Source organism: Nicotiana tabacum, chromosome 10, assembly GCF_000715075.1.
Source record: "Nicotiana tabacum cultivar K326 chromosome 10, ASM71507v2, whole genome shotgun sequence".
In the NCBI taxonomy this organism is placed as follows: domain Eukaryota; kingdom Viridiplantae; phylum Streptophyta; class Magnoliopsida; order Solanales; family Solanaceae; genus Nicotiana; species Nicotiana tabacum.
Genome location: NC_134089.1, coordinates 128,961,046 through 128,980,481, shown reverse-complemented (window position 1 = coordinate 128,980,481; position 19,436 = coordinate 128,961,046). Strand labels below are relative to the sequence as shown.

At 36.3% G+C, this 19,436-nt stretch overlaps 2 protein-coding genes across 5 annotated transcripts; one reads left to right on the top strand and one right to left on the bottom strand.

Annotated features, from left to right (window-relative positions):
- The first annotated feature begins 5,138 nt into the window (after nucleotides 1-5,138).
- On the top strand, nucleotides 5,139-7,845 carry LOC107777595 (NAC domain-containing protein 73-like). Of its 2 annotated transcripts, XM_075223285.1 has the most exons (4): nucleotides 5,139-5,585; nucleotides 5,878-6,067; nucleotides 6,951-7,283; nucleotides 7,742-7,845. In XM_075223285.1, exons 1-4 carry the CDS (start codon nucleotides 5,457-5,459, stop codon nucleotides 7,756-7,758), a joined length of 669 nt encoding a protein of 222 aa, XP_075079386.1. In that variant the 5' UTR covers nucleotides 5,139-5,456; the 3' UTR covers nucleotides 7,759-7,845. The 2 variants fall into 2 exon arrangements, with proteins under 2 accessions (XP_075079386.1, XP_016453133.1); XM_016597647.2 differs by having other exon boundaries at nucleotides 5,142-5,585; nucleotides 6,951-7,845.
- Nucleotides 7,846-9,102: 1,257 nt separating this feature from the next.
- LOC107777596 (uncharacterized) lies at nucleotides 9,103-19,106 on the bottom strand. Of its 3 annotated transcripts, none has more exons than XR_001646221.2 (3): nucleotides 18,294-19,106; nucleotides 17,981-18,201; nucleotides 9,103-9,556 (listed from the first exon to the last, which is right to left on the bottom strand). XR_001646221.2 is itself a non-coding variant. In XM_016597648.2 (2 exons), the coding sequence occupies exon 1, from the start codon at nucleotides 18,998-19,000 to the stop codon at nucleotides 18,326-18,328; it is 675 nt and encodes a 224-aa protein (XP_016453134.1). In that variant the 5' UTR covers nucleotides 19,001-19,100; the 3' UTR covers nucleotides 9,103-9,556; nucleotides 18,294-18,325. The 3 variants fall into 3 exon arrangements, 1 of the variants encoding a protein (XP_016453134.1); XR_001646220.2 differs by having other exon boundaries at nucleotides 18,006-18,201; XM_016597648.2 differs by lacking the exon at nucleotides 17,981-18,201 and having other exon boundaries at nucleotides 18,294-19,100.
- Between the last annotated feature and the right edge of the window lie 330 nt (nucleotides 19,107-19,436).

Below are 19,436 nucleotides of genomic sequence, written 5' to 3'. Positions count from 1 at the left end.
ATCATCTCCGTGCCAATTAGATTGACCTAGAAGAAAAAAAAAGAGGGGAGAAAATGAGAATCCTGAAGATATAAAAATGACAAAGTAAAGCTTGAAAAAGGAATACCTTTAAAGAAGCATGCACTATATCATTCATCAGGGTCATAGAACTATGGCTATCAAGCTTAGCTCTCTCAACTGGACCAATCAAAGGCTTTAGCCACACGTCAGCTTGACCTGATTTCCTTAAAAGGTTACCCTCAGCGGGGACTTTAATGGTAATTCGCCTCATAGCATCACTCATACTTGAAGAACCAACCTCTATGTAAGGAGCAGTTGAATGAGGAGTAGTCGAGAGAGGAACTGTGGAAGCTGTCATAATATCCTGGGGAGGAACGGTAACAGCCACGACCGACAAAGGAGGAATCACAGGAACGGGAGTAGAAAAAGAAGCAAGAGGTGCTTCATCAGAAATCGGACCTAAATTTTCACCATCAAACCCGCGGTTAAAAAGTTGCTCAACTGAATCATGAGCAGAAACGAGGACTACATCATCAGGAATCATCACAGTGGCTTCAATAAACTCGGTAAAAGGAATAGAACGAGGGGCTGCTTTATCATCAGAAATAATTCGCCTACGAGCTCGTGGCCTTTTTATCAAGGAACCCCCATCTTCCTCTTTTTCAGAATCTTGGTCACTAGCAGCTTTCCTTTTTGATGAAGAACCTAAGATTATCTCTTGGGCTCTTTTCAAAGAAACACGGGAAGCCACGACCGCCTCGACACTAATCCCTCGAACTGCAAATCCTAATAAAAAGAAGGATTAAAATAAGTTCTAGGAAAAACAACAAAGAGTTAAATAAATAAAAAATAAAAAAAACTCTTACCATGAGTTTTCACTTTCCAACCAAATCGTTGGAAAAGATGCTTCCAAGATCTACCCTTCATTGGGGCTGTATTCAGTAACCTTCCTACCCAACCACAAAAATTGGGAATTTCTTCAACAATTCCCATGGTTGCTAAAAAGAAAAAGGAAAATGAGAATAAAGATCATCAAAATTGAAGAAAAAGGTACGAGAAAGTTATTAAAAAAGAAAACTCACATGCAAAATTCCACTTCTCGGGGAAGGGGACATCTTCATCACCCACTAAACCAACGGTGGGGGAAGCAACAAACCTGGCGTACCAGCCACAGTCTCTGTCATCTTCTGGACTAACCAGAACCCTTTTGCTCCTAGCTACTAAAGTAAAAACGCCTTGGCGGAAAAGTCTGGGAGAGTAAAGGTGAATTAAATGAGCAAAAGTGAAAGGCACACCGGCCATGTTTGTCAAATGCCTCAAAGAGGCAACAACCCTCCACACTATAGGGCCAATTTGACTTAAGCAAACATCGAAAAAATGACAGAATTCGAGAATAACAGGATCAATAGCAGGTTTGAATCCTAATGTAAAATGGTATGTATAAACAAAGGAAAATCCAATTAAATAAGAGGTGATTCTTTGATTCACGCTGGGAATTATGATAGGGAAGTCATGACTCCAATGACAGTCTTTACGAACTAAAGAAATCAGACCCTCTGTGATCTGAGTTGGATAGATATCAACACGATCTAAAGAGGATACTTGATTCCTAAGGGACTCCCTATCGTTGTAGAAAGATAGTTCCGCAGGAACTATTTCTTCTACTGTAGGTTCACGAACAGGTTCAGCGAGTTGCTTACCCCTGGAAGAAGATCTTTGTGAGAAAGAACCTCTGGTTCTAAAGGAAGGACTGGAACTAGATGAAGGAAAAGAAGAACCATGTACAGAAGAAGACCATAAATTACGAAGTCTACCTCCTCTTCTACTCCTGCTAGGGGCAAGAGGGAAGTTATCAACTATGGGGACTCTTCTAGGGTTAGTGTTTGGTGAAGACATGATAGTACGAGGAAGAAGAAAATAAAAATTCAAGAGTTGAATATTCAGAGAACCTTATGTGATAAGGATAAAGACGAAAAGTATGTTTATACTAGGAAGCAACCGTCAAAGGAAAAGGTGCAATGATGGAAAAGTCATAATGAGAACTGTCGCTTCGTGATTAGTGAAGCCGTAAAAAAGCCTTAAAAGTGCTGCAAGGTTGCAGAGCCAATAAAAGGGTGTCACGTGTGATAAGCATTAAATGGAACTGACAATTGAAGCGTTAATTTTACCGTAGCATTAATAGCAGTGACATTCCCGCTTTAATAAAATCCACTTCCCAAATATTCAATTTATGAATAAATGGTAAGCAGGGGGACTATCTGTATTGGGAAAATCGAGTTTACATATTGGAATATGACGTGTCATGACACGAAGGCTGGTCAAAGAGTGATGGTTGTCAAAGAGGCACGAGTTGCAATAGATACGAGCAGAAGGTACAAGTAGAGGCACGAGCAGTTATTCAAAAGACTCAACGCTCGTACCTATTTATTCTCAAAAATCAAGGAGAATGAATCTGACAGCATAAGAGAGTACAGATACAGTATGTAATAAGCAGTAAATACTAAAAACGTTAGAGAATATGTATTAAATTACAATGATTATGTAAAGTAGCATTTGATGTCTTTAATTGTCTATAATGGCCTAATTATGACAAAGGCAAAACGTATATCTTTAAGATAGCTATAAAAAGGAGAGAATGAATCATTTGTAAGGACACGAAAGATTATCTGAATATACTGGTTTACTTTGTTTTCTTCTGTCTATCTTATTGTTAGCAAATCATTTTCCTTTATTCAATTTTGATTATCAGTAACCCGTGTTCTTCTAACTTAAAGCTTTGACTGAAATTCCACTTTTTGGTTAAACAGGAGCCATATGCAACACTGGATAAAGCAACACACACAAGGGAAAACAAACCATGCAAGACTTGTGAAGTTGGTGTATGCAAAGTTTGTCTATGCAATTTGGATTGAGAGGAATAATAGAACATTTGTCTAGAAGGAGAGATCAAGTGAAACTATAGCTAGAGAAATAGCATATACTTGTCATGTTAGAGCTAATGATACTATTAGGTTATTACTTCAAAACTGTAGATTTCCTAGCTAGGAAGTGAAGGAGAGATACAGATAGTGAGTTTTTCTTTGTTTTGTTATCAGGTCAGCAGACTGAGTTATAAAGTCTTCCTGGATTTGTAAATGATTTCTTGGTAATCAATGAAAGTAGATAGTTACCCAAAAAAAAAAAGATTGATCTTTTACCCTCATTTAAAATTTGTAGAAACCTCCCCCATGGAATATCCAAGTTGAAGTAAACAGGATTTGGAGCTTATCACAACTAGTAATCATGCTTGCTAAAAAGTTGATGTTAATTAAACTTTTTGCAAATAAACATCAACCCTTTAGAACACATAATCATTCACCAGCAGTACTTAATTCTAAACCATTAGACCCCTTCCACCCCCCCCCCCCCACCACCACCACAATATTTATCTCTATTTCTCTCCAGACAGGTTCTTTCTGTTTTGGGGTGGGGGTGGGAATTACTGAAGACTTTTTAAGTTTTCTTTTCTTTTATAGCATATAGGTAGAGAATTGTCATTGCTCTAAACACATGCCTAAAATCTTCAAGATTACAAAAGTTTGGCTTCTGAATGATTACGAAATCCATATGTACGGGAAGTCTTTAAGAATCTAGTTTCCCATAACTGCAAGAATCCAGCTTTCTCCAGGTTTGCATACTCCTAATAGAAAACACAAAAGAAAAAGCTCTAGTGGTTGGATCATGAATCATGAATTCATGATTCACATGTTCATTTCACTGCAGTACTCATGTTATACTTATATCAACTCCATTACTTGATACGCTATTCTAATTATAGCACGACCAACATATTACATACATAGTCGGACCTACCCTTTGGATAGGGGATCACCAGCTCCGGTAACTTCAGAAAAAATGTATATGTGTATATGTATATATATTTTAAATAATAGGTATATTTTGATTGTCACTCTAAGATTAAAATCTTAGGCAGTTACGTTGGTCGATTTAGGGGACATAACTTGACTTTTGGTGTGCTGCCCATGTTCAATATCGACTTTATATATAGCATTTGCTCAAATTTTATTCGATAGCGTGGTCATTTTCAAATGATGGGTCCGCCTCTGGTTGCCTCGGTTACTTCAGCGATTAAACGTGTCCTCGCATTGTACTTGAAAGATGTTACTGTAATTGCTCTATTCAATTAAACATTGACTAAATATCTTCAGCCATTTGCTTCTCTATTGGCTTACATTTACCCTAGTTTACTATAAACCCTCCCTTTAATTGTCAAAAATGAAAAGGAGATCGATGCAGCTCGCATAGCAGCTTGGATTGAAATTGTTGTGACCGTTTGGTACAAAGCTACCAACTTTAGATTTGACAATTTGGGATATAAATTCAGTAACCAGAAAACGCAAAACTCTTACACCCTATATAAAACTTGTGAATGAAACAAATGAGGCTCAACGTAACTACCTTCCTAGATAATACAAATTCTTTAAGAATTTGAAAAATAAATATTAGTATTAATTATTCTCTCGGGCTGTCTCTGTATGTGCCAAGATTTCTTGCATTCCATGAGAAGTTTAAGTGAAGCAATGAAATTATTGGTGGATGTTAAAGTTCCTCTTGTTTTTTCTTTTTTCTTTTCTTTTCTACACTAAATGTTTGTCTTCTTATACACTCTAGGGCGACATTGGAACTGATACTAGGTTGCCCTATTTACACTCAAATACTTCCAGTCTCAGACCATCTTTTTTAATTTAATTTTTAACAAAATACATGTTAAACTGTCTTTATTAAAATGTTCTATGGTTACTGAAAAAATAAACAAAATTCCCAAATAGCCGCCTACATAATCTCTTAAACTAAAAATAGTCAGCGGATATATAAGATATATATAATTCATGCATAATATATGGATAACTATGTATAATTTATGTATACCGACTAGCTAGAAAAAGTAAACGTTGAATCCTGGCTGGCTTGTTTATTGAATAATTAACAATAAACAATTCAAATATACCCTTTTGGTGTTGCACAAAGATCCTGGAAATACATTTATTCCACATGAAGCATTCTTACTTAAATAAGCTGAAGAAGAAGTGAATTCCAAGCAAACACTTTTTTTTTCCATCTAAGTACTAATTATATTGCTCAACTTTTCTTCAACCTCTAACTTTAATCTTTTAGGTATAGCATAACTCTTTCTTTTTAAGTGTAAGGTACTATTGAACTGAAGTGTGCTAAGGGACTACTAAAAAATGGAAAAGTAGAATTCAATATACCTTCCCAACCTTGAAGAGCAATTAGTTTGAGGGAGAACATGCCTCAAGCCTCAAGGGCACAGATTACTTTTTCCTTTTTTCCTTTTAACTCTTTGTCTCTCCTTCTACAAATCTTGTTATATTTTGGAATAGTTAGAGAACAATAGTGAAAAGGGTTTTTCCTAATTTAGGTTCTTAACAAAAGAAATGACTTGTATCAATGACTCTGTCAACGAGCAATCTATCTCAATAAATGTTACCAATGAAAGCACCACAAATACTACCAAAACAAGAACTTGTCCTTCTTGTGGTCATCTGATCAAATCTGAAGAAAAGGTTAGTAATGTTATATTTTTCAATTGTTTGATTATACAGTCAAACCTCTCTGTAACAGCCTCGTTTGTTCCGATATTTTTTGGCTGCAATAGTGAAGTGTTGTTATAGATGACAAATATTATAATATAACATAAAAATCGATTCCAACAAAAGTTTGGTTTTTGTAGTGAATGGTTGGTATATAGAGATTATGTTATAGAGATGTCTGACTGTAGGTTATTATAACGCGATTGATTTTAATTTTTTTGCTCGTGGATTTTTGTGATTTTTTTTTTGTTGTTGAAAAGAGTAGGCTGGGATTCACAATCTTCCAGGGTTGCCTGCGGGGGTGAAGTTTGATCCAAGTGATCAAGAACTTCTTGAACATCTAGAGGCAAAAGTGAGATTAGATGCTCACAAACTTCACCCTTTAATTGATGAGTTCATTCACTCACTAGAGGGAGAAAATGGAATTTGCTATACTCATCCAGAGAAATTACCAGGTACTTACGCTACTAATCCTTTGCATTAGGATCAAGATTCATGCGCTTAATTAATGTGAACAAGCAATGCAAGAAATTGACCTGGTATATTTGTTTAGTCATTCAAATAGTGATGACATTTTTTTTGGCTATGCATTGTACACCTCAAGTGGATCTAAACTTTAACTATATCAAATATCATTAGATAGGATAGTACAAGAACAAGATGGTTGATAATAGATTTTGAGCTATATACAACAACAATAATAACTATGCCTCAGTTCCAAATAAGATGGGATTTTGCGCCGTATATACCCTTAATTTACTTATTGTGAAATGATTTTAAGTTTGATGTTATTCAACCTCTTTTATATTCTCAAATACAGTTTGAAAGTGCTCTATGAGCCGCACAACTATAAAAATAGTGTCTTCATGTATGGTCTAATAATGAGGTTGTTATAGAATGTTGCCAAAAAGAATGGATATTACTAAAGAAATACATTTTTCACGTACTCACATTAATTCTATGCACATTTATGCTCTAATAGTGCAACAAATTATTTACTTGTAACTTAGGTAAAATGGTAACTAACTTGGTATTACATGTTTAATCACGCCTATATATACTGTCATTGTATATAACTTCAGTGGCGGATTTATGTTTTGAGGTATGGGTGCTTCAGCACCCATGGCTTTAGCTAAATTGTGTTATTTATTGAAAGATAATATTTAAAAACTTTTAATAATTGACCATGAGCACTCACTGTGATCATGTTTGACCACCATAAATTTACACTAAAATCAATGAAGCACCCACGACCAATAAATCCTGGATCCGCCACTGTATAACTTAAATCCTAATCAAATATATGATTTATTGACGTTGATAATTTGTGACGTGCAGGAGTGTCTCAAGATGGCATAATCCGACATTTTTTTCATAGACCATCTAAAGCATATACCACAGGTACAAGAAAAAGAAGAAAAGTAGACACAGATATAGAAGGAAACGAAACTCGTTGGCACAAAACAGGCAAGACTAGACCAGTTGTAGTCAAAGGCAAAGTGAAAGGACACAAGAAAATACTTGTGCTCTATACAAACTATGGAAAACAAAGAAAACCTGAGAAAACAAATTGGGTAATGCATCAATATCATCTTGGTGATAATGAAGATGAAAAAGAAGGAGAGCTTGTTGTATCAAAAGTCTTTTACCAAACTCAGCCAAGACAATGTGGTAATTCTCTCCTTAGAAATAATTGTCCTCCTCCTTCAATTAGAGCCAATATTGGTCAAGCATCTCAATTTAGAGACAATACTACATTTGTTCAATGTTTCAATAATCCAACTCTCATATCCTTTGATCAATATGAGCATAATAATCGTCCAACTCCTCGTCTCCCAAATTTTAATCTCCCTGACGCTTCATTTATTCCTTGACTATTTTTTTTCCTTTTAGATGAGATAGTCATACGTTTTAACAGTTCTGAATAAGTTATCGAAACAGAATTATTATAAGCAGGAGGACGAGGAAGAATAAAGAGAGTTTCTCTTGTTATTGAGGACTATATACTTAGGGTTTCAGGTGCTTCTAGAAGTTGGAAGATGAAGTTCAGCTCCAAACTTTAATTATCGTTTTAATTATATTTATATTTTTGATGTGGTTATTTATGCAATGATGCTTCCTTTGTACAGTGAGGCTGAAGAAATAAGTGTACATGGCTCATGATACATAGACTGGGAGAGTAACTAATTGGAGTTCAACTGTACAAAGATATATACTGCTATGGTTTAGCATATTTACACTCATTATTCATTATATTTTCTTTGCTATAATCTTAAGGTGTTCTTTCTTATATTTGGAACTTTAAGCATTGCAGTAATTCTGAAATTGTAGTAGCTCTTTTATTTAAATGAGTTTAATTTCTATAGAGTGATAGTGTAAAAGGATTTTTACCCTATCAGATATCTAAAAATAACTGCAGGTAACCATCCATAATTGGAATTAGTAGCTCTTGGTTTCAGACCTAGTGCCTTATACAAGGTAAATCTTGTTGTTCATTTCCACTTATATGAGAAGGTACAGTCAGATAATACAAGGCAAAATTTGAGTAACCCGTACAAAGAATCATTGTCATACTAACTTTCGATTATAAATGGTGCGAAAGATTCTTCGAGTATACTTTGTTTTGATCCCATGTGTTTGGCGTAAAAAAGGTAAATAGTTACTGTGTACGTATTCTTGTCACTTGTTGGAGACTTGGGAAGTTATTGTACCGTAAAAATAGCATGGGCTAGCCAGTTTTCGGATTGGTAATTGAAAAATAGCCACTATTTTGCTATAACAGGGAAAGTTCCAGCAGAATATACTAGAGATTGGTGCACTTGTGTATGAACTTCCAGCATATTATGCTGGAACTCCAACAGGCAAAAAATTCCAACATAATATACTGGAAATTGGAGCACCTATGTATCAATTTCCAGCATATCATGCTGGATCGGTATATTATACTGGAACTCCAGTATATTATGCTGGAATATTTTTCGGATTTTGAACAGAATTTTCGTTCAGATTTATCTTTATATGAAAAGTAGCTAAATTCAATTACTTTTGAAACTGTGACTATTTTTCAATGACCACTTGTAAATCTGGCTATTTTTGAATTTACCCTATTGTACCTCATATGGTACTTTTATAGTTTTACACAAGTCGATGTTGGGCTGTCTTTGAAAAAAAAATTAATGTAATTGTTTTCGCTCATTTATCTAGGCTTAAGCCCTTGATTCTTGAGCCTTTTTCCACATGCAATATTTCTCTTGCTGAAGAAAATAAATAAACCACAAAAGAGGGGTCAGTGTTGATAAGGTCAAACCTGAAGGGAGGTCTCTAAAATTCTCTCTTACTATTAAAATAAATAAAAGATCCTAAAAAATTAGGAGATTATAAAAGGAAGTGCACAGGTTCAATTGCAAGCCATTATTTGCTTTAATGATCCTGCAAGAACTGCTATGTGAAAAACAATTGGAAAACAAAGAGCATAGCAAGAACCAAATGATTTCCAAAAATGATGCATCAACATTACAGATTATTTTATTACAATGATGAGATGGGTAGCAATTTCAACCCTGTCTATGTAGAAGCAAATAACACATTGACGACTAAAAATAACACTCAGGAATAATAGTGCTGATACACTTGATACAATGTAAAACTGAGAACAAGTATCCCATTGTACCCAGCGAAGCAAATACGCTATGCCCATGGGTTGTGCGAGCGTGAAATATATGAACAGTTGATGATTTTACATAACATCCTTTGGCAACAGAATATTACTAAGTTCGTCACACCATCTATCCAACTACAGTCGCAGCAGAACAGCCATCTCACAGAGTACATAGGTTTCATCTATAATTATATTCATGCATGCAAACAGTTTGCCATTGTGAAGCCAGCAGATGGCTGAGTTGAACCTGCTTGGAGTTCTGCAGTTGACAACGCTAGTCTCCATTCTGCAACAACACAGACCAGACTGATTAGATGGAGTGAGTATTATGGGTTGCGAGTTTGACCTACAGCACATCACAAGACTAACCATATCATGCAACTTATCAAATTTGTACTTCTAAAATGTTTCTACTTGCATTCAATAAGAACATTTAATTATTTCTCCTCATACTTTTTGATTGGTAAATGTAACTTATATTGAAAGTACCAGCAAAAACCTGCGGAACGTTACAGTCAAAAGAGTGAACCATTTCAAGTCATGTAACTATTACTCGTCATACTTGAAAAAAGAAATTGAAGAGAAAAGGTTGTTACGTGTATGCAATAAGAACGTTTAATCCCAGTTAACTGTATGTACATCAGTATGCAACTACTCTCTCTTTCTCTCACTTGAGCTCATTCCATGGTTCTCCAACGCTGAAACGGCCAGCCATGGTGGCACAACAAAATCAAACCACCTCTTCACAGACTTCCCAGAAACGTCCTCAGTAATGAAAGGAACGCCAACGAAAATCAACCAAAGAAACCCATAGAAAAGCAACTAATATCCATTCATACAGGCAAGCAAGCAGCCCTCTTCTTAGAAGAAGCATATTACGAAACCCTAAGGGAAGATTGCAAACTCATTCTAATAGGGACATTATTTGAAGGACACCAAAATTAGAGGATGTTCATTCTGATTCAATTGCTAAAATCCTCTGAAGGGGCAGAAAGGCATGTGCTTCGGAATAAAAAATATGGGATAGAACCTTTCTTTTTAAGACCTCTTATGTGAAAAGCATTGAGCCATAAAATGCCAAATGAAGATGTTTTGCTAGAGAGAGTTAGATTACCTGTTAAGTGTTACTGTCGCAGGTAACACTAATAAGAAAATACCAATACTTCTCTTTTGTTTTTGTTTTCTTTGAATAAGTAAATGGAACACTTATTTATTATGAAGAGCTTATTTACCATGGAACACCAAGCAAAACAGCTCAATAATTAATTTGTAACAATTGAAACGTAAGACCATCCCATTAAGGCAAAAGTTGCTTAATTAGTAGATAGCCGAACCAAGAAACAGAACGCATGAGACAGTGCTGAGCTAAACTCAAATACAACGTAAATTCACAAGCAGTTGCCTTCTAGAGCACATGCATCTTTTTATGCAGATAGAACCGATTCCAAGCAATTGCCCTCTTGGGCACATGTATCCTTTAATAGAGATTGACGAAGCTCTTACATGGGAAGAAAATTAGGGGACATCACCAACAATTGAGAGAGTAAGTGGGAGAAACCTCTCAGATTAAGACAAAAATACGAGGATATCCAGAACGTGCAACAGCAGAAGGAAGCATTAGAGATTCAAATGGAAATTTATTTTGGGAGAACTAATTTATTTTGATCAGCTCAGCGGATGTACTAATTCAAATGACAGTGCAGGTGACGATAGGCTATAATTACGTATTTTAGTCACTTATTACACTCAAATTTACTGCACTTTAATTGAGTTTGAGCTTTAATCGCTAGTGTCTTGCACTAATTATGTGTTTTATGCCTTGTAGGAGTGATTCCGAGCTATGTAGATGTTATAGAATGAATTCAAGTGATTTGAAGCTTTGAAGACTGAGTAAAAGCCCAAGGAATTAAGCCGGGATCGTATTCGGGGATCAACGGCTGATAGAGCAATAAAACGAAGAATCGAGTAGGCATATTGCGCATTGTCTAGTAAAATGCACATAACTTTTTGCTCAGAACTCCATTTGGTCTCCACAATATATGGTTGGAAAGATAACTCAAAGGGCTACAACTTTCATGTTTTACGTTTTTTCAAATCCCAAACGGAACAGGGTGAAAAATGCGGTCGAAACCGCGACCGCGAACCTGAGGCGGGCTGAGGCAGTACACTAGGAAAGTACCGCGCCCGGGCCGCGAACGTCCAGGCCTGGAAACTTGTTCTTTTTCGCGTAGGAGAAGGTATAATAGTTTGGGCCCGACCCTACTTGGTATATATACATGGAAAAACGATATTTTGAGAGGAGGAGACCAATTTTTGACACATATTCGACCTAAGGAGGCAGAGACACAATAGGAGCAAGGCGGAGAATTCTTCTACGAGTTTTTCCTTCCTCTTCCTATTTTTTTCATTGTTGGTTATGACTTTTAGTATTGTAGTTTTACATACTATTATGAATAGCTAATTTGTTATCTAGGGTTTTGATAGAACCTTTTGTAGGATAAATTCTTTGTTATGTTTTTATATAATTGAGCCGTTGGATTTCTCTACTTGTTCAACTACGTGTTTGTTGTTGTTGATTGAATGACCATCAATTGACTGTGCCTATTTAGTGTGTAGTGCTCGAGAGAGAGTACATATTTAGGTAGTTGTTGAAAAACGTCACTCCTAACGTATGTGAAAAATCAATACAGTTGGTTTAAAGGCAGATTTAGAAATAACAAAGCCTTGACGTGGTCATAATGAGCGGTTAGATAAAGCCAACTAGCGTAGTTCGAGAGAATATGTCTAGTAAATTATTGTAGTTGTTTGAGGGAGAATTACGATATCTAAAGTGCTCACGATCAGTAGAGAATAACTTGGTAAAATTATAAGGAACATAGCTAGAAGGATTCCGACAATTGGGGAAATCATAGCTCTAGACCTTCTTAATTTAGTCTTCAACCCTTTGTCTCGTTAGTTGATAATTTTACCGTTTTCTAGTATTTGCTAGTTAATTAGTTAGAAATATAAATCTCAATCTTTATAATTTAGAAAATTGTTCAAACTTGTCTTTTTAGTGATATTAAACAGATATAGCTAAGCCTTAGTTCTCTGTGGGATTCGACTCCAGACTTTTAGACCGGATTATATTTGCAGCGACCGCTTATCCTTTTTAGGATTAGAGTTGGGCGTGATCAAATTTTGGCGTCGTTGCCGGAGAACTAACTGTGTAGTTGTAGCTTTATATATTGCTAGGGTTCAAGTTTGAACTTTTATTTTGTTTTGTTTTGTTTTGTTTTTTTTTGTATTTTTTTTATAACTGTTAATTTGAGAAACATGACATCTTGAAATTATGGGAATTTAGGTATAGATAATTCTACTATTGATCCGCATACATATTGTGAAGGAAACCACCCGTATCAAAATTACCAAAATATTCCTGAGAGCGAGTTATGTGCACCAACTCAATCTTATTTGTGGAATGTGTGTGATGTGTGTGGTGGTAAAAATAGTCACTTTAATGTTTGTGCTTATATTTCTTATCTTCCCTCAACCCCTTACTATGATGGTTCTACCTTTTCTTGTGAAGTTAATAGGAACAAAGAACCTGAGAATGCAGACCTAAAGGAGATCAAGGATATGTTAAAGTGCCTTCTGAAACAAAATAATGAAAAACAATTGCAGATAGAAAGGCAAGAGGCAACTATTCGCAAGTTGGAGGCTCAATTGAGTCAAGTGGTTGGAGCTTTTAATGCTCAACAAGCCAATATTGATGATAGTAGCCAAGAAGAGCATGAATTTGAGGTGTTAATTGGGGAGGTCAGAGTAGAACATCAACAACCTAGCCAACTACAATTTGAGGATGTCAATGTCGAAGAAGTGAGACTAGAGTCAGCCAAGGACATTGAGGATACAAATTTTGTTGACTCTAGTATCATTGATGTTGAGGATGCTGAAAGTCCTGAAGTTCATGTGTGTGGTCCTCTCTCCAAACATTTTTCTACATTGTGCTTGGATGACGATATGGAAATAGAGTCATTCGAGCCGATTGAGAAGTCAAGGAATGAGGAACAAGGTGCCTACATTCTGGAATTTTTCTTGCCAGAAAGACAGGACTACATACCTCATCTAAAAGCCAAGAAGTGTAGAATAGTACAATGGTTGCTTGGGCCAATTAGATTTGTTCCTCCACCCTTGTCCCCAAGTGATTCGCGCCGTGCCACGACGTTAAATTAAGCGCTTGTTGGGAGGCAATCCAGCTTTATTGCTTTCTTTTATTTATTTTTTATTTTTTAAACTGTATTATTTTTGTAGTGTCAATTTTTTATGTTCTAGGAGCATGGAAAGCAAAGGTATTGGAAGGATGCAACAACAAACCAAATGGTTGGAACTAAGTGTGAGGTACCCGCACGAAGGATCAAGCTTGGGAGAAGTGTGAGTACCCCATGAGTTGTTAGTGCTTCAACCTACCAGAGAGTCTCTTTTACCCTTTTATTATTTATGGTGTGCATTGAGGACAATGCACAATTTTAAGTGTGGGGTGAGGAGATTGTCTGGGTGACTTTCTATGCTATTTTAGTTGTGTTAGTTTAATTAAATAATTTTTTTTTTAAAATAGAAAAGATTGGACTTTTCCCGACTATGGATTTATTAGACAATTTTCTTGAGGGATTTAAGTCTGAAGAAAAAATAAAATAAAAAGATTTTCTTTTGTTAGGTAGTGTAGCAATTCCTCCTTCGTTTTTCTTTGTGTTGCGGTTCTTTTCCAATGGTTTTATTTGAACCGGGTATAGTTAGTTTTTTTAGGAATAGGAGCCATTGTGTTGTGTTTTGAATTGAAGCAATATCTCTTGACTTTGTTATGCCTTGAGAACAGTGAGTACTTTGGTTGTGACGCTTATGGTCAGTTTTTGACTCTTGTATAAGTACCTTAAATTGTATGATCTTAAATTTGCTTAACTGTTTTAACTAGAGTGTCTTGATGAGTGCAATCCTGAGTGAGTTATGTGTCATGTGTGTGTAAGGATTTGTTATATTCTGTGCATTGCATTTGATGCCTAGAACTTGCCTTGTGTGTTTGCAAAGCGAAATAGTAGTTTTGTTCAGTCTTGAAAGTGATATAGGCGTTTCTTTGTTGAGCCAGATATGTATATTTTACCCACCTAGTTGTTATGTATCGTAGTTAACCCCTTTGAGCCTGTAATCTTGTTTCTTTGGCAACCACATTACAAGCCTTACCCATTTGTTTGAATTAACCATCTATTTGAACCATTGTAACCTCTCATGAGCACTTGAATTGTTTATGAACTTTGTAAAGGTTAAAGTATGGGGTGGTTGGTTTGGCTTTTGAGTGGAACTAATTAAATAAGGAGAAAAGTGCGCTGTTTTGAAAAAGTAAGAGCCACTTGAATTGAAAAAAAATAAAAAATAGTTGGATTGTTGTGGAAAAAAAATTCCTTGATAAGTGGTGGCTCTTGATGTAAGTATGCTTAAAGAAGAATGAGGTAATATACATTGATGTGAAGGTGGAGTTTTGGTTTGACATGAGTTTGAGGTTTAATTTAGGTAAAGTATATGTATTAAAGTGTCTAGGGAGGTGTAGTCACGCTTATATCTAAATGTATCCTACCCATCCCGTAGCCTACATTACAACCAAATAAAGTCATAATTGATCCTAGATTGAATGAGCTCGATTAGTGGAGTAGTACACTACGGGCAAGCTTATGGTGCATCTTTTGTGGCATATGAATGTTATTTCTCAGAGTGAGTGAATTCTTTCTATCTTGAGTTCCTAAGTGTTCTTAAATTTTATTGTGTGGAACTACTCTCTGTTGTTGTGTGAGGGCACTTGATTTATGAAGGAAAGGTAATGTCAGTGACCTCTATGTTAGAGTAAGTGGGTGAGTTGTGAATAATGCGTGGTACTTGCATTGTGAGTCAAATCTTGAGGTGAAGATGTTACGCTTTTGTGCTTAGTCTATTTTAAATACTCTTGGTGTGATGGGTTATGAGAATTGTTTAAAAAGGTCGTGTCTATAAAAAAGTGCAGTTTGATTACTCGAGGACGAGCAATGGTTTAAGTGTGGGGTGTTGATGATCGGCTATAATTATGTATTTTAGTCACTTATTACACTCAAATTTACTGTACTTTAGTTGAGTTTGAGCTTTAATCGCTAGTGTCTTGCACTAATTGTGTGTTTTATGCCTTGTAGGAGTGATTCCGAGCTATGTAGATGTTATGGAATGAATTCAAGTGATTTGGAGCTTGGAAGTATTAGTAAAAGCCCAGGGAATTAAGCCGGGATCGTATTCGAGGATCAACGGATGATAGAGCAACAAAACGAAGAATCGAGTAAACATATTGCGCATTGTCTAGTAAAATGCACATGACTTTTTGTTCAGAACTCCATTTAGGCTCCACAATATATGGTTGGAAAGCTAACTCAAAGAGCTACAACTTTCATGTTTTACGTTTTTTCAAATTCCAAACGGAACAGGGTGAAAAATGCGGTTGAAACCGCGACCGCGGACCTGAGGCGGGCTGAGGCAGTACACTAGGAAAGTACCGGGCGCGGTAGCCCGTATCGTGCCCGGGCCGCGAACGTCCAAGCCTGGAAACTTGTTCTTTTTCGCGTAGGAGAAGGTATAATAGTTTGGGCCCGACCCTACTTGGTATATATACATGGAAAAACGGTATTTTGAGAGGAGGAGACCAATTTTTGACACAAATTCGACCTAAGGAGGCAGAGACACAATAGGAGCAAGGCGGAGAATTCTTCTACGAATTTTTCCTTCCTCTTCTTTTTCATTGTTGGTTATGACTTTTAGTATTGTAGTTTTACATACTATTATGAATAGCTAATTTGTTATCTAGGGTTTTGATAGAACCTTTTGTAGGATAAATTCTTTGTTATGTTTTTATATAATTTAGCCGTTGGATTTCTCTACTTGTTCAACTACGTGTTTGTTGTTGTTGATTGAATGACCATCAATTGACTGTGCCTATTTAGTGTGTAGTGCTCTCGAGAGAGTACATATTTAGGTAGTTGTTGAAAAACGTCACTCCTAACGTATGTGAAAAATCAATACAGTTGGTTTAAAGGCAGATTTAGAAATAACAAAGCCTTGACGTGGTCATAATGAGCGGTTAGATAAAGCCAACTAGCGTAGTTCGAGAGAATATGTCTAGTAAATTATTGTAGTTGTTTGAGGGAGAATTACGATATCTAAAGTGCTCACGATCAGTAGAGAATAACTTGGTAAAATTATAAGGAACATAGCTAGAAGGATTCCGACAATTGGGGAAATCATAGCTCTAGACCTTCTTAATTTAGTCTTCAACCCTTTGTCTCGTTAGTTGATAATTTTACCGTTTTCTAGTATTTGCTAGTTAATTAGTTAGAAATATAAATCTCAATCTTTATAATTTAGAAAATTGTTCAAACTTGTTTTTTTAGTGATATTAAACAGATATAGCTAAGCCTTAGTTTTCTGTGGGATTCGACTCCGGACTTTTAGACCGGATTATATTTGCAGCGACCGCTTATCCTTTTTAAGACTAGAGTTGAGCGTGATTAGCAGGCAATGCTTTTTGAAATGAGTTTGAGATGGTGTAAGAATCAATCAATCAAGGATTTCTTTTTACAGAAAACGGACCTCTTGTGCTCTCCAGAGCAGTTGGAGGAACAACGATTCTGAACTGATGGCAGGAGATAATACCAACGAAATCAAGACCTCACTAGAAGAAACAAATGGTGAGGTGCACCATCAATACGAAGTAGGTTATAGAAAAGCAAAATCCCCGGACAACCGATGGACATCAAGTTATATCTTAAGTCTATAGCGACTTAATGGAGCTGCAGCGTGAAATTAAAGGCCATCCCAACTCAGATAAATTCCAGTACTTATCCTACAAGATCAGATCTCAAAATTCAAATAATAGGAGATCAAACTATATAGCAAACATAAATATAAACTGCAGATTGAAATAATTCACCTTAAACTTCAGACTGCAACAGAGGCTGGTTTCCTATTTAAAGCTAGATAGACCTCATCAGACAAGGAAGCAGTAATAAGGTCAAGAGACTCAAACGGCTCTCTCAGTCTCAAGCATTTTAGTAAAGAGTATCAGTAGGGTTCTTATTTTTTAATCTGGTCACTCAAATCTCAGAATATTGGGTTTTCGCCATGTTGTAAAATCATAATGGTTTGGAGGTAATTTTTAACAACAATGCAAACAAGAAAAACAAAAAAGATGAAAAAAGAGCCACAGAATTAGGCACCAGAGAAGTTGGTACAGCTTTGGGAGAAAAGGGACATGTACAAAAATCCAGTTGTATCAGGGCAAGAACTCTGCCATCAATCTTAACAGGGGAAAATGGTGGTTTACAACAAAAAGTTGCCGAGGCTTAGTTCTTTATTTCTTTTCCTTTTTTGAGGGTCTAAGCAGGACGAGTGATTACACTTGCACCTAAAACAACAACCAGTGAAAAGTTCTTAGGCAACACTGTTGAGACTTGAAAGTTGGAGGTGCGCTTCATTTACATATAGCAGACAAAAGAACCTATATATTTTTGTTCCCTTCAATGCTTGTGGAAGATTGTACATTATATGTTATCTTATAAAGGGAATAGTGCTCACTTTGTTAAGGAGTCAAATTCTAGAGAAACCATCAAGCAATAAAATTTGTCATCAGGCGAAAAAAAATAGTTGACATCAAAGAAATAAGGACCTGATTTGAGGCCAATATCTCTTACCGCTACAAGTATGAACATCTACTATAAAGTAGAATTTTTCGTAAACCCCAACTCTTTTTATTTCCTCAACAACAACAAATACCAAACTAGCCGGGGTCAGCTATATGAACCTTCATTATCATTCACTCCATTTGGAACACTGCATCCCAATACTCAATAATTTCAACATTAATCCTCCAATTTGAGGAAAATTTTCCTAAAAAGTCAAACAAATAAATTAACACTACAAAAGATCGCACGCTAATGCAAAGTACAATTAAACAAAAATCAAGCTTGTCAAATAATCACCTGTCAAGACAACGCAAATTCGACGAAGAGTCCTATTGTTTCTTCTTCTTTCTGAAAATATAAACGTCGGTCTCCTCGTACGCGTACTCCGGATGTAAATGCTCGTGTGGAACCTTCTCGATATCAAACATGTCTCCGCTAAGCTCCCAGAACTTCTTATGCGCTTCAGGAGATCTCAGCTGGTAACCCAACAAAACGACGCCGTTCTCTCCCAGCAAAGCTTCCATAGTCGAGAGCAATGGACCCACCGTCTCCTCCAAGTACACCACATCGGTAGCAACAACGACATCAAGCGGTGGGTTAAGAGATTTTATCTGGTCTTGATTGGACCAATTCAACTGAGCCGTTTTCAAAGATTTATTCAAAACGGGCTTGTTTTTCTTAAGGTTGTGTTTTAGGGCCGGCATAACAGGAGCGATATCAGTGATAACGACGTTGTTCAGTCCCAGCAAGAAGAGGCCCATGGCGGCTACTCCACAACCGGCGCCGAGTTCGATTCCGCGTTTGTTTTGGAAGTTAAGGATGTCGGAATAGGGATTCGGAGTAACGGCGCATGTTTGAGGATGCCAACGTTCGGCGAATTTGACGAGGACAAGTGAACAGGGCCATACGCTGGTACCTACGTGCATGGATCCATTGTCTTGGTGGAAAGATAGCTGAGAATTTAGCACTTGAAGATCGATCACTGGCGAGTCTGTGAACTTCATCTTCTCTAATTTTCTCTCAGTAAAAACTGCACTTTACCTTTGAGCTGAAATTAAATGTCAGTGGGTTAATGGGCCAAACTTCTGGAACATACCAGTAGTGGGCTAGGCCTTCTTCAGACAAAGGGGATTTTGTGCCGCGACCTGAGTGTTTACACAGCTGCTCGGATTTCCTATTTACTTTTTCGTATACATAGATTATAGATTCATTATTATTATTTATATTATTATAAAAGTGAAAAGTCCTTAGTTAAAAAGTTAAATGATTTAAATGCCTTTTTAAATATCCTAAATATTCTTACTTATATCAAATATGGAAATAAAAAAGCAAATAAATGGAGGAGTCCATCACGCATCAAATATTTTTCTTTGATCGGTAAGTTAATGTCCTCCGTATAAAACTCTTATTTTCTTGTACTTTACATATATATTGGTTTTG

Bases quoted from the DNA above. Each gene is read 5' to 3' on its own strand.
- LOC107777595 (XM_016597647.2), top strand. From the start codon at position 5,457: ATGACTTGTATCAATGACTCTGTCAACGAGCAATCTATCTCAATAAAT. The intron at 5,586-5,877 runs GTTAGTAATGTT...TGAAAAGAGTAG, and splicing joins TGATCAAATCTGAAGAAAAG to GCTGGGATTCACAATCTTCC. The intron at 6,068-6,950 runs GTACTTACGCTA...TGTGACGTGCAG, and splicing joins TCATCCAGAGAAATTACCAG to GAGTGTCTCAAGATGGCATA.
- LOC107777596 (XM_016597648.2), bottom strand. From the start codon at position 19,000: ATGAAGTTCACAGACTCGCCAGTGATCGATCTTCAAGTGCTAAATTCT.